Below are 14,989 nucleotides of genomic sequence, written 5' to 3' on the forward strand. Positions count from 1 at the left end.
GGACGGAGATTTAAACAGGGCGAGGTTTGAGTAATGAAATTAAAAATGTAATCACACAACAATGGTCTCATCCCCACCTATGAGACAAACAAAAAACAAACTGATCAGACAAAAGACAGAAGAGTGAAAAACAGAAAAACAAACCCATGCTTTGAGAATCATGACTGTGACACCTGAGTTTTTGTTGCTGAAAGCGATACTTTGATTCTTGACTGTAGACTTACTGGTAGAAAGTGTAAGTCTTAAGCCAATTCAAATATATTGATTCCAAACTCGCAATCTAGTCCTCCTGTAATTTAACTCCAGACCAGGGAGACACTTTTAGAAGCGCGTCTCTGAGCTTTTAAACACACCATAGAGCAGCTTTTAATTTTTCTAAGTTTGACCATCTCAGCGCACAGTGCATGATGACAGAGGAAGTCGAAATGGATTTTGCTGACCTGCTGAATCACTTATTAACGTAAAAAACTTTGTTTACAGTAGCCGAGCCGATTTTATGTGTAGTTAATAGCAGCATGTATTTAACCTGTCTCTTACTGTAAAAGCCTCCAGAAAGAGACATTTAAGTGGCTTGTAGCTAAATGACTAAACAAAACTAAAACTGTACTGTACTATACTTCATAAACAATAATTCACATATAAATAACCTGTCAGTGAACCAGCTCCTGGCTTTTATATACATTAGTGTTTTACCCTGAACAGCCATGCAAGAAAATCAAATGGATACTTATGTGAAAAATAAAATACATTAACAAAATTCTGATTTAAATCAGAATAAGAAATAAACAAGACAAAGATTCTCATAAACGCTTTCACAGCAGCTGTGCTTTACAGTTTTTGATTTTCAGATGATTAAAAAAAAAAACTGATACCCAGCCCTATCTAAGCTCTATACATTCAAACTCAAGCTCTGAATCACCATGAAAATATCTCATCTGACAGTTCATATAAGCAGTTTGTTGGGTAGATACTGAATAGGTTAGGACACAGGGAACTGTGGGGCTGTTTGCAGACACAGTTACTGATGTGTGTTTCCTGTATGTGGCTAATGGAGAGTATTTATGAAGAGAGGTGGGATGAGCAGAGTCTTACTGCCTCCCCAGGACGAAGGGTGAGCTACTCTGGAGATACAGTATGTGTCAGAGGAGGAATAACATAGGCACAGTCTGCTCCCCTGATGAGGGAACGGACATAATGTGGGAAGAGAGAAGTTATGAAGCAAGAGAGAAAAAGAAAGTTTTGTGTAACTTACGGAGCAGGTTCTGCTGCATGGAGTCAGACCGGTACAAACTGACCGTGCTCTTCTTGAAGACGTTCTTCAGGAGCTGAGCCCTCTCCGTCAAACTACACACACACAGACACACACACACACAGAAACAGGCCGTGTGTTAGCAGCATGCTGAGCACCACAGGCAGATTTAATGACCCATATATCAAAACTCTGTCCAAGCACCTCCTGAGTTGAAGGACCTGCCAACTGCTCTACCTGCTGGTACAAACACCATGTAGGGAGACAAAACTCAAGAGACGCAAGGGGTAGAACAAAGTGTGTGTGTGTGTGTGTGTGTGTGTGTGTGAAATATCTGAAAGCATGTTGGCCAGAGGGCATGGTGTATGAGTCCACTATGCATACCTTTACTATGCATGTCTTTATGTGCATATATGCAAAATCACTTATATATCTGTGTGTTTGTATTTCTACATGTTTGTTTCTGAAGGTGTAGGCATGTGTGTGTTCATATGTGTGCGTGCGTGCATGCGCCTGCAGCCTGCTGGGTCCGGGACAGTGGCCAGGCAACAGGATCACTTTCAGCCAGCAGGAGATCTCACACTGATCTGCTCCACATTGATGCCTGCTGCAGGCCTCAGACCCCAGAGAGCAGAGCAGACCTGCTCAAACTAATCCGTTTTTATAATATATGGCTTTAATATAGGAAGACCGCAGCTCTAAAATGAGACATTCAGTTATTTGGGAGGGGAAAAAAAGGAGGGACATCTACTCTTATGACATGATTACTGACATTACAGTATAACTCCTGCAATTTAGCAGCAATTTGAAAGATTTCTCTCTTCCACATAGGAATATTGTTGGCAAAAAAGCTGTGAGTATTTCTGAAATTTTGAGGGCTTTGGGAGGTTATAGATGATTCATCCTGCAAGCTGATGTTGAGATTTGGGGAAAATGCTTGACAGTTTGTGTAAGAAAGAATAATAGCCAAGGCATCAACTGTGTAGCCCAGTTAGGGTTGGGAATTTTGATATATACCTTGACACAATACAAATCTGTCATTTTGCCCTGTTGTTTAGTATGGAGGCAGCTCTTCCTTCATTTTCTCTGGTGTAAGGACATTAACATGGAAGACCCACTGAGCAATGCAAAATTCACACCATCTATTTTCTGTAGGACATGAACAATTTGCTTTGTCACTTTAATCCAGTACTAACCAGTCACGCAAATAAGTGAGTGATCAAATGTGAAAAAATGTGAAGTTAATGCAAATGAGGACAGAATTTGCCTAAAAGCTCTGTAATAATTTGCCAAAGGGACAAACAAAGTGATACAGTGGTCGGACAAGAAGTTTAACCCTTTAGCTGGTGGAGATAATGCTGAGTGGTTATTACAACACAGCTACATATCCATTAAATCTGTGTTTAATCACACTGAACAATGAACTTTGGCTGAGGTCAGGTATCCATGTTTACTTTTTCTGGTCCTTACATATTATTAAGCACCTGGAATTTTTTAGAGCTTTGACTTAAGTCATAATTATGAATTGGATGTTTTCCTGACCTCCAATATGACATGAATGAAGCATAGATGTAGTCTCTGAGCCTTGCAACCAAAATTACATTTACTGTACAAAAAAAAAATAAAGTGCTGCTTAGCTTGTGTAAGTTGTTGGAGAAACACAAAGTTTGCTTATTTACTCAGTGTTTGCTATTGAGGAATCTACTTGTTAGATTGTGAGCTTTGGCACCTCTACACTGACGAGTGAGAATGGTGGAGAGATGATACTCGATTTATTTGGTTCACCGCAAGTCGTGATTAACACCACACTTTACATTATAACAAGCAAGAAAGAAAAAGAGCAAACTCATAATTTGTAGAAAAATATGATTTTAATTCTAGGATATGACTATTGTATTGTTATTACTCTGGTCTCTCATCTTATAGGATTCATAAAACACAATTTGTTTTTTTGCTGTTTAGAGGCAAAACATCATGTCATAAAATAAAATCATAGAGTAAAGACAGGAGTGGTGAGGTGGTGTGTAACTATACCTCTTTCCATGCACCACTGCTCCAGGGTCTTTAGATAAAGCCTCAAGCTCCTGCACCTCATCCACCAGAGTCTTGAAACACACCTTCTTCACCCTATAAATAATAATAATAATAAAAAAATCATAACCATGTGACAGCTGCTTTAACATAATGAAACTTTTTTTAAAGTGCCTGATCGACTGATTCAAACTACTGTAAATACATCAGGAAATATTACTTCTAGCTTTGCAAATTGCTCTTGACACCATGGATCTGCTGGGAGCTGATGTCAACCAGACCCAGGTCAGAAAGAAACATTTAAAATGTGGAGTATTCACAGAAAGGAAACACTACACTTCAGTGAAAGTCTGAACAAAAAACTCAGGCAGGAACTTCTCCAGGAGATAGGAGAGATTCTGGAGGAATTTCCTGTATCAGATGTGTATTGAAGTGATGATGAGTGAGGAGAGCAAAGTGAAGACTCACACTTTGTAGGCCACGTCAAAGACCAGCGAGGTGACTGGGATGAAGAACAGGCCCATCCAGAAGACCCCCGAACTGAACATCATGCTCGCCTGTCACAACCCCACACACACACACACACACATAAATACACTTACTCACAGGTCACTGTAGACAATGCAGGGTTCAACAACAGACCAGATAAAAGGAAGACCTCTTGAAAGGGAGAAACACCTGATAAACAACAGCCATTATCATCCTCTGTAGTGCCACATCATTAAAAACATACATGACAAAAGCAGCTCAAAACAAACAGTTATATTGTGGAAATAGAGAGGAGATGGATCCAAATAACTTGCTCAAAGTGGGTTAATCCTCCGTGACTAAATGATACCATGTTTTTGTTTGGGCTCCCTCTACCTCTCTGCCCCTCAAGGCAGAGGAAGTACCTGTGAAGTATTTAGACAGTGGTATCTCTTTCACAGGAAAACAGCTCGACTGTGTGTTGTGTTGAGAGCTGCTGTCAATGCATCACAGGAGACACAGGACCATGATCTGAAGTGCTTTTAATGATACGTTCAATACAGGAGCCACTCAGTTTAAGAGGGTGTCAATGAAGCATCAGAGCTGTAATGATCAGAGTTTAAACTTCATACTTGCAAGTTCCACTTCCAGTGATGTTGTAATGTTTGATTCATGTTAGATGAGCAGCAGAAACATCTTTAAAACCAATGAGCTGTTTGTCAGTCACTGCAGATAGTCTACAGAAGGCTAAATATAAACAATTACACAACTATAATTCAGTGTTTTGTTTGTGATTGCATTGAAAAACAATTTTGAATACTGTAGCTTTTCCAAAGACAAGACTTGTTTTGTAACATTTATAAACCAACTGCCATAACATGACCCTTTGAACGAGGGTTGTTAAATTATCCACAAGACTCCTGTGATTCTTTGTTGATTTAAGATTAACCGATTAGTCAACAGACAGGAAAATAATTGATAACTGGACAAATCTAAAATATTCTCTAGTTCCTAGTTCTCAGATTGTTTGATTTGTTGTTTGTCTTTGTCTTATTTGAAAATGAACGGAGTGTCTTTAGTTTTGAAGTGTTGGCTAGTGTAATGTAGGAGAGTAACTGTCAGTGTGAAAATACAAAAAAGCAAAATTTTTGACATTTTGAGAAAAACAAGTACAAACTAAAAAAATCTACTTTATGTATCAAGCGTGAAACCAACAATTTACCATCAGAGACTCCTGGACTCATAATGTACTGTACAACAGCAAACTATTGTTTCTTTACCTTAGTTTTTGTAAGGATTAAACAAAGGAGGTATAAAATGTTAATTAATGAGCTTTAGAGGTGCAGAATTTTGTTCATGCTGGTCACGGCCAGGCTAGCTGTTTTATGCTAAGCTAAGCTACCTGGCGGCTGGCTGTAGCCTTATATTTAATGGACAAATACAAGAGTGGTATAAATCTTCATCTACACTCCGCCAGAAAGCCAATGAGTGTATTTCCCCATAATGTCAAACAATTTCTTAAACACATCCCTAATAAATATGTAAAAAGCATGAAAGTTAAATTCAAATTTTTGCCTGCAACATATCATTATTGTCAGCCAAGTTGACTGAAAGTTCAGAGACAGAAACTATGAGCTAATGTTTTATTTTTAACGCAGTAAGTAACAAACGTTCACATTGAGTTCATGAGCAAAATAAATCTACAAATGAGACAGACGTGAAGCTCATTGAGACTCATTCATCACGCTGGAAGACAAACACATTTGGATGTGATCCAGTGCAGATTTAAATTACGTCAGGCATCTCGAGAAACAGCTTCTTCTCAGTTGGAAAAATACGATTCATTAAGAGCAGACAGTCGCCTGTGATGATTTAAATGAAAAATCACAAACCGCTGGTCGTGTCAGAAGGCTGTTTTGGGTCCACAGTTGCGTGGAGACGGTGGATCGTCCTGGTGGGAGCGAAACCTTTCAGCTCTCTGTGTGAGGACGATGTTTGCTTTGGCCCAGCACACTGAAACTATCTGTCATTACATGTCAAAGTGCAAAATTCACGCTCCTTGCATTGTAATGTGCCACTTGTTTAAACTGCTGGGGCCCCTTGACAGTGTCCTTCCTGTAACGTGACACAGGCAGGGCCCTTAGGATGTACACACACACACGCATACACACAGATCAGTGTCAAAACTATCAAAGCGCTCAGGTTTGCTCAAATTAGCTAATCTGTTCGCCATTACCTGCAAATTGACTTTGATGTCTGACAAAACACTGGGAGAAGCGGAAATCCCAAATGACAGGAAATCAAAAATGGCTTTTCCTACAGTTTGAGATGGGACGCAGATGAATAGAGCTTTTCTGTGTCATCTGAGATGAGGGAAAATTGCATCGAAGCTCAGGATATTTTCATGTCCATTTTTGAAATTATGCAGCCCTGGTGGAAACATTTACTGTTTTTTTTTTTTTTCGTAAGTCAGTTTAATTATTTTCGTTTTCATCCAGTGTATCATGCATTTTAATGAGGGCGTTTAAGCTGTCTTGAGAGTCTTTTGAAAATAAACCAGGGATGTATACTCAGCGTATTAAATCAAAGTCAAAAAAGCTCAACAAATAAACCATCTTAGTCTTTCACAAGTTCAATCTATGAACAATATTTATATATCTCTATACATAACTCTGAGCCACATATGATGTCCATACAAGACTGATACTTATAAATCTCAAGTTTATCACAAAGTTCAGTAATACTGGATAACATTAGGTACGATAACTCATAATAACAAAAGGTACATCTGTGAAAGCCCTACAGAAACTGTAATAAAGTAAAACTGGACATAAATAAACTACATTAATCCACTGTTAGTCATTCAATTTGACAGGAAAGTTTCAAAATCCAAATAAATCTAAACTGCTACAATCAACAAATGTTTGTCTTCAGGTATCTGGACAGGCTCCATGACTATAAGCGGGGGCCAGCAGTGTTGGTGGATTCTGGTAATGTCTCATACCAGGGGGCCCCTGGGAGCTGGACAGGGTGAGAGAGGTCCAGGGAAGAGGGGCTGTATTTTTAGGACAAACTAATAAACTTGTCTGGCTGGACAGACAGTAGTGTCCACTGGCATGGAGGGGTGTGTTTTGACAAACCACTGACCCCCGTCATGGCCACACACACACGCACAGACACACAGACTAGACGCAAGACAAGACAGGCAGAGACAATCATATGTGCATGTGTGTACGCACACAAAACACCAGCTAGTAAAATATGTGTTTCTAAGTATCTCTACTCTTTTCTTAGTAGTGAACACTAAGAATTTTGGAGGTTAGAGAGGTGTGTTTTTAAGGTGTCCTACAGCCAAATGGTTAATGTGCATGTTACCAGACCATCCCTACTTCGATTCCAGCAGAGGACATTGATGCAATGTTACATCCCTCTCTCCCTACATTTTTTTGTCAAATTACATGCAAATTAGAAATGTAAAATACAGATAAGATACAGATCCCAGCATAATTTCATCAAGCCTAATTAACCACCATGATTTTCATTACTGTGAACGCCTATGACACAACCTTTCAGCCCTCAATTTATCATTTCAGAACTAAGTAAGTAACAAGGCAGTCACTTTGGATGTGGACAGATGATTACGCAAACTCTGTCATCATTGTGTCACTTTGCGTTACATCCACAACAAGTGGGAACTGACTGAGCGAGTGTTCTGCACATCTGAATGGAACAGTCAGCCATTATGCAAGCCCTGCATAAATACAACCTCAGCGAGCTTTAAAGTGAGTGACTAGTGCTTATGTGTTTAATTAACGTTAATGGTCAGGTCACAGGACTTTTATTAACTGGTTGGATCAGGTCCAGACTTGATTTAGAGATAATTCTGTGTAAGTTTTAGTACCGAGTGCTGTGGATATGGACTCTGCCTCATGATATCTGTGTGGAGTTTGGGGCAAGGGGTTCCTGGAAAATAACCATTCACTTTCAGCAAGTCTATCCTGTTGGACTAAAGGTTTAAAAATACAGAACATCAAAGATACTGCTTTATTGAAAGATATAAATCCTTTAACTTTGGAGGGAAACTTCAGTAGAATACTGTTACCAGACCTACAAACTTTAGTCTTTTATGTTTCCTCTTCCAGGAAGACTTGATCAGGGGAATCTGGCACCTGGCTGATCATGCCTAAGAAAGCCTACAGTCTCAGCAATTTGAGTTATGTTAATGCCTGCCATTGTAATGGTAAATGTGAGCTGGGGTAATCCACTACTTCACTATTCACCCCACAGGCCTACAGTATGGTCTAGATTCAGCAAGTAAGACAAAAAAAAAGCCAACTTCATAACACTCCACCAGTTGTACGACATCCCAGAGATGCTAATGTTCAGACACTAGTTTCCTGAATGCACAGAGCTCCTTTGTGTAAAACTTTTTTTTATTACGTAGACTGAGAGGAGAAGTTAGACTAAGTCGAATCCTGTCTCAGACTTTACTTTGGTCTGCATCTATCCATGCTGATTCTCCAATTGGCTGAATTCAGTTGGCTTAACCAGACAACACTGTACATGTTAGCTTCAACGAGAGGAGGGAAATTGAAGTTGAAACTATAGATTTGGCCAAATGGGGCTTTCTTCTGAATACAAAGTTAAAGCTTGTTATGGATAAATAGGTGGCAAACACAGCAAAATACAGATGAACCAGATGGCTGAGGATGGCAGAAAGGAGTGTACTTAATCAACAAAAGAGCATGAAGATCAGGAAAGCAACTTAAAAGAAGAAAAAGGCAGCCTTCTTGGACGAGGCAAATCCACAAATTCCCATGGAAAAGAAGCCACGAGTTTGTAAAATGGGTCCTTCTTCCAATCTATGCTCTGTGTGTTGCCTAACACAGCCTAAAACAGTAAGACATGAACTATGAAAACTGAGGGAAAAAGCTGCCTTACATAAACACGTATAACTCAGCAGTCTTACAGCCCCTGACTACACACGTGATTTACATTGTGTTTACAGCAGATTAAAACTGATCTCTTCACCCATACTGTACACTATCATCAGTTATTACACTAACTGTGCGCTATGCTGCTCATCAATCATCAGCCCAGAGGGGACCAAGGGATTTGAATACAAGTGTTTAAAAAAACCCATGAGACACAGTCATGAGTCTTGAAGAAGGACCAGAAGGATTGAAAAATATCATTTAAGGATTAAAGTCCACAGCTGTGATGAGCAAAGGGCAAATACTTCAAAACTGGATTGTTCAAAGTTTAACAATCAGACATGGCTGTGAGTTTGTTTCACTCCAAAAGCAGGAGAATTACAACTCTGCAAGTCTTAACAAACATTACTTGCAGATTGAAGTGTTCACACAGGAGCTCAATGGCAAAAACATGCAGAAATTTAAGCAACATGATCGACAACCCAGAGTTTAGAGCCAATCAAACTTTTATGGTTCCTCATCTGCTGCTGTCTACTGATTTGAGAAGAATAGTTCAAACTGGACTGAAAACTAAAGAGATCTTGTTCACTTTGATGGATTACTTGTCTTAGTGTTGAGTTTCTCTTTAAGTTAGTTTCTAAATCCCATTGAAATGAATGGAAACCAGTAACTTGCCTGCAGGGTAAAAAAAAAAACATAACACCACATGAAAAATAACAATGGTGTACTTTGGAAATGAGTCAACAGTAATGGAGCAAAACACTCAAAGTCACTGGTGTCAAGTTACTGATGCAATGTCAAGGCAGTAAAATGGTTTGTAATATCGACTTAAAAAAAAATGTTTGCTGTAGTGACTATGATTACAGAACCTGAGGTCCACGTATGGTTTAGAAACTCACCCAATATCTTTGTGTTTTTGGAGTGCATTGTTTGGATAAATGATATCTGTGTTTTGCTCAGATTTATCAAACAAATTAAACTGATCTTATACTATGTAAGTCTACATGCTGAGTAGTTCCTGTTTTTTCCTCCATAAAAGTATCAATAATTCAAATAGAAATTTAGACAGAACTGATATTATCAAATGACAGTTACCTCTGTTTAGACTTATAATAGATTTTTTCCTTTTTTCTACAGCGATGATGGACTCGCACAAACTTGTACCACTGTTAAAAACTCACAAGGTCCCACAGTTAGTTGAGTCCAGTGTGAGAAATAGAAACAAATAAAGCCTGTTGCACTGAACACAATCAGTTAGAAGACTTCAAATAAAGAGTGGACAACTGAAGAGAGATGTATTTTGAAGGAGTTTCAATATGATAGCCATTTATGTTTTTCAATAGAGTTTCTTATGACAAATGATTGTATAACTAAATAAAATTTCCTGTGAATAAAAATCATTCTTTCAGATGTCTATAAATAAAGACTTAGAACTAATTTGATGTGGTTTCTGGGAAACTATTTTCATTCCTGTTCCTAATCTCATCAATATCTCACAGACTAGCACAGATAGCCCTGAGTGTATTCCTGGCACACTACACATCAACAAACTTCTTGGTAAAATGATTCCTTTCTGAGAAAATGTTTCTTATCACTGAGCAGAAACGGTGGAAGAATCCGATGTGCACTTGCCGAGTGTAAAAACCATGAGCTGATGACAAGCACTTGAGTCTGAGTCAGAGCGAGAGATGCTCCACTGCTGCTCTCAGTAGAAACTGGAAAAACAGCAAAGGTGTTTGTGAAAAGAAAGGAGAGAGGAGGGATAAACTGTACAGGAGACAGCTGTGTTGATAGCAGAGATGAGTCAGCAGACAGCAGGTCAGTGTGACTGAGTCTACATGAGACACCTCCTGAGGTGAAGCTAAGCCGCTTACTGTGGCAGATTACACTACCTGAACAGAATAATCTGACATTTTCTTTTGATATCTGTGTCAGACTTTTGTGAGGTGAAAATGGGATGAGATATGTGGTTTGGGATCAAGCCAGTTTGGGAGCACCTGAGAAAAGCATAAGAGCTGTTTCAGTGTGCTTTATGGATGGATCCTGCACCTGTCTTGTCAATCGTCCAAAGAATATTTTGCCTGACATTGATGAATGTGTTCACATGAAGCTGAGCTCTGCTTGACGTCTCTCGCTAAAGGCGGCGAGCTGGGTAGTGAGTGAGAGCAGAAACAGGAGGAGAAGGGAGTTCTGGTGTCTGTTATGTTGTTGGCCCTCGGGCAGTTTTTCTACTGGCAGAGTAAAGGGTGGGGGGTGGCGGGGTGGAGTGGCGGGGGGCTCCACAAAAAGAGAACAAAGAGAAAAAAGCTGACGCAACAAGTAAAAGAGAAGGAGTAAAAGAAAGTAGATGGGAGGACAGACAGCACAAAACATTTGAAGATTCAAGTACATTCATCGAGGAGGGCTGTGGTGGAATATGTGGGGCTGCAACAGGGTTGAGAATAATCCTGCTCTTCAGAGGCTACAAGGTCTTGGAAGTGGAGATTGTGTCTCTGATGCCTTCTCAGGTTTCACAGAGATGTGTCCCTGTTTGATGATGTACTGGCATCCCTGAGTTGGGGCAGGGGCATAGGGTTACCAACTACCCACAGGACACCATTACTGTCTTCAGTCAAGTGCTGCAGGGCGTGGATGAAAGCACCAGGCTTCACGGACAAGGGATAGAATGAAGTTAATATACCCATCGCCTGTGCATGTGTGTGTGCATGTGTGTGATTGAGTAAGAGCAAAACAGTCAGCGCTTCTGTGCATGTGTAGTTAGTTAGCTCTGTTTCTTACTGTGCCATGCACATACAAGTATCCAGCAAACATATGAGACGCCAAAAATACTGTTGCAGTGGTGAAATATCTGTCAGACAAGAACATAACTTCCAGCTTACGCAACCTGTATATAACACTATAATGTAAACAAATAACTCTGTCATGTTCACTACAAACAATATCGCACAAAAGGCTCCCTCTCTAAAACACAACTCAAGGTTTTCAACCAGAAGAACTGATAAGAAATGAGGGACACTTTTCTATAAAGTCTAACCCTTAAAGAAGAAGTTTGATGTTTTGAAAAATATACTTTTGCTCCCTGGCAGAGTTAGATTAAGGGACTGATACCACTCTGATGTCTGTACGATAAATATGAAGCTACAACCAGCAGACAGATAGCTTAGCTTAGCATAAAGACTAGAAATAGTTAACTTGTGTATGCCCAAATATAACAAAATCTACCTAAAGCTCCTCTAAAGCTCCCTAATGTGTCCGTAATAACCTAAAACAGATTACACCTCATTTGTTTAATCGGTACAAAAACCAAAGTGTGTGATTAATGGTCCTGGCCAAGAAATAATCTGGCACATAACCCCACTTCACACCTTGAATTTTGTGCAGATTAAACAAACAAGATAGAACATGCAAATTGTGAGGTTTAGCAGCACTGGTAGATGGATTTTGTTGCCTTTTGTCAGAGCCAGAGCTAAGCTAACCTGCTGCTAGCTGTATCCTTGTATCTAACAGACAGATACTATGGCAGTGAGTGGTATCAGTTCTCTCATCTAACTCTCTACCATACAGCGATCAAGAGTATTTCCCAAAATGTCAAACTTTTGCTTTAAATCATCATATAATGAGCAATAAAACTGAGAATGAACACATACAGTATCTTTGACTTGTTGTTAAATTCTGCTTTGCATGATTCTCTACATTGTACTACACTTGTTTATCATGACACAGGTGTTCTTAATTTAGGTTTGTGCCAAACATCAACAGACCATATTTCTTTTTACATAAGGAACAGTTTGCACCAAGCATTACAAATAGTACACTGTGACACTGTGGGTTTTCCATGCAAAATGTCCCAGTTACAGATCTTTGTTCTGTTCAGGCATATCCATTGAGTCTACTCCAAGGTGAAATCCATATCACATTTATATCATTTGACATTTGGAGTTTCTCATCCAATATACCCACTGAAGGCCAAAACTGGTGTAAACTTGTCAACAACAACAAACAATTGAAAAGCTTGGTAATGAACCATGTCAGAATTTATATGTTTACTGAGTCCCCAAATGCCAGAAGCATAATTTGAAACAGTCTTGTGTTTAAGTGTGGCATCCCAGATCCCTCCGCCAATGTTAAATGGAAAAGGGAAAATGTATTATGTATTTCACTCACTGCTTAGAGGGACTAATAATGGATTATAAAGTCATGAGAATTACAAAGTAATGTGTTTACAAAGAATCATAGCAGAGAAACACACAGTACAGGCTGTAAGGGGTAGCTCTTTTCTTCTACTGTGGGCTGTGTAGTCTTTTCCTTTTAATAGCATCCTGCTGTGTTCTTGTTTTCTAATGAAAAGCTGCCTCATTTTCATCCCCAGAATGCACTGGGAAATGTCACCTGTGGTTAACAGGCTCCCATTGACCACCTGTGGTGACCCATAGAGACAGCAGTCTCATTCACATGTAAATAACAATTCAGAAAAAGAAAAACTGTGTAAAATCAGGAGCCAGTTTTTCTTCTTAAACTTTAAAAGGCATTTTTATACAAAGAAGTCAATTTCTAATCCTGGTGATGGTCGGGTAGATTCTTTTGGACATCCGTGTGTACACAATATTTACCCTCACCTCTCTTTGCTTAGCTTCCTGACTGCTTCACTGTTTCCATGTCACCTGTGGATACTCAGAGCCGAGGGAGGGCAGTGTAACACAAACACTGGGCTAATTGGCCCAATTAAGTCATTATGCAACACAAGCCAGAGGTCTGACAGTTTACACTCCTTTGACTCTCCTTGCAAAGACCTGTGTTGAGTTTAACTCTGAATTTTCCCACCAGCATCTCTCTGTAGAAAATGAATTAAGAGGCACTGCAGGTCTGTCAGTGATAGACAATTATATCAGCAGTTTCTTTTAGCACTGGAGGAGGAAGCTGCTGTGAGGGAGAGTGCCTGTGTGAGTGTAAGCGTAGTGTATGAGTACATGCTAGCATGCATGTGTTTACCTCGCCTGACATGTCGGGAGCCAGAGGGATGAGGGGCCACAGGGAGGAGTAGATGATGAAAAACACCACCCACAGGCCGATGCTTCCCCAGATGGCAATGTGACTGAACTGTCAGTGAAGAAGCAGATGATAGTAAGGTAACAGAAAGTCTCTAGGATTTTTCAATTACTGTAGATTTAAACTCGGATACAAGTTTTGCTGTATTGTATTTAGGCCATCATTTTCATACATTTATTGCTGTCTGATCTGTTACCATTTTTAATTTAACTTGGGCTGAAATGTTTACACTGGACGGGTTGTTATAACTTGAAGGGGTTACCATACATGTAGTTTCACAGTTACAAGCCCAGTGGGAACAAACCATAAAGAGATTTGGAGATAAGAAGAGGATGTAAAATATGTCACAAGTATCAGGGGTCACATAAAATGGAGGAACTGGAAAAAGATAACAGAACCTTAGCGAGAGAGAAGAGAGCCATCAACTTACCATGGTCCAAGATGAGGTCTCAAGGCCAGCTTTAAGACAAACTGTGATGACCACAAACTGTAGAGATACAAATCACTGACATTAAACCAAGACTGTCCTCCTTCAGCACTAAAATCGGTCATGGGAAGTGCATTGCATGTATCTGACTTTCCTTTAGGGTCATATTTTTGTTTTACATACAGTATAAATTGGAAGAGATCAGCAGACAAAATGAAATTCACAAGAAAAGGAAGTATAACTGATGTTTATTCACAGAAATTGGATAAGACTTGGCTCAGACACCTTAACTGTTTAACACAGCAGAAACACTGCCTGTCAAGAAGATTTGTGCACTTACTGTGTAAACCATGTTGCCTAAGAGGAGATAGTCTGGAGTTTTTCCGCTGCCAAAAACTGTATCTGTGAAGGGAATCAACAACAGGAGCTTTTAGGACCAAAGCTGACTCTTTTCTCTTGGGTTTCACATAGAGTTCCATTAAGTGATCCAAAGAGTAAACAAGCAGATAGAATGTAGGATATCTCTATAAGTATATCTCAGTGTGAACTTTGGTGTAAAACTCTCTGTTTAAGTCTTGGATGTAAAAGTGGACATGGAAACATAGCGTGAAAGCCACAGTCAAATGCTGCTTCCATTACTGCCCTGTGAGAAACGCTGGAATGTTAATTCTGTCTTTCACAACCATTAGGAGAAAGTGTTTCTATGGAAATCTGTGTGGAAGACTGAAAAGCAGAATTGGTGTGCATTAATCATGGTCAGAAATGAAATGTTCTGCCTAATTCACCACTGTAATGGAGCAGAATTGTTTTCGTGACAAAATTGTTATTTATTCT

General features: G+C 39.5%; 1 protein-coding gene across 3 annotated transcripts in view; it reads right to left on the minus strand.

The window, feature by feature from the left end:
• LOC108895351 (phospholipid-transporting ATPase IA) overlaps positions 1-14,989 on the minus strand; it is a 103,587-nt gene that overhangs the window by 3,397 nt on the left and 85,201 nt on the right. For all 3 annotated transcript variants that reach the window (XM_018694115.2, XM_018694114.2, XM_018694118.2), the window contains 6 exons: positions 14,496-14,557; positions 14,159-14,215; positions 13,672-13,779; positions 3,749-3,837; positions 3,284-3,376; positions 1,253-1,344 (listed from right to left, as the gene is read on the minus strand). In XM_018694115.2, the coding sequence (XP_018549631.1) occupies positions 1,253-1,344; positions 3,284-3,376; positions 3,749-3,837; positions 13,672-13,779; positions 14,159-14,215; positions 14,496-14,557 (501 nt within the window). The remainder of the gene's footprint in view (positions 1-1,252; positions 1,345-3,283; positions 3,377-3,748; positions 3,838-13,671; positions 13,780-14,158; positions 14,216-14,495; positions 14,558-14,989) is intronic.

This window comes from Lates calcarifer, linkage group LG8 (assembly GCF_001640805.2).
Source record: "Lates calcarifer isolate ASB-BC8 linkage group LG8, TLL_Latcal_v3, whole genome shotgun sequence".
In the NCBI taxonomy this organism is placed as follows: Eukaryota; Metazoa; Chordata; class Actinopteri; family Centropomidae; genus Lates; species Lates calcarifer.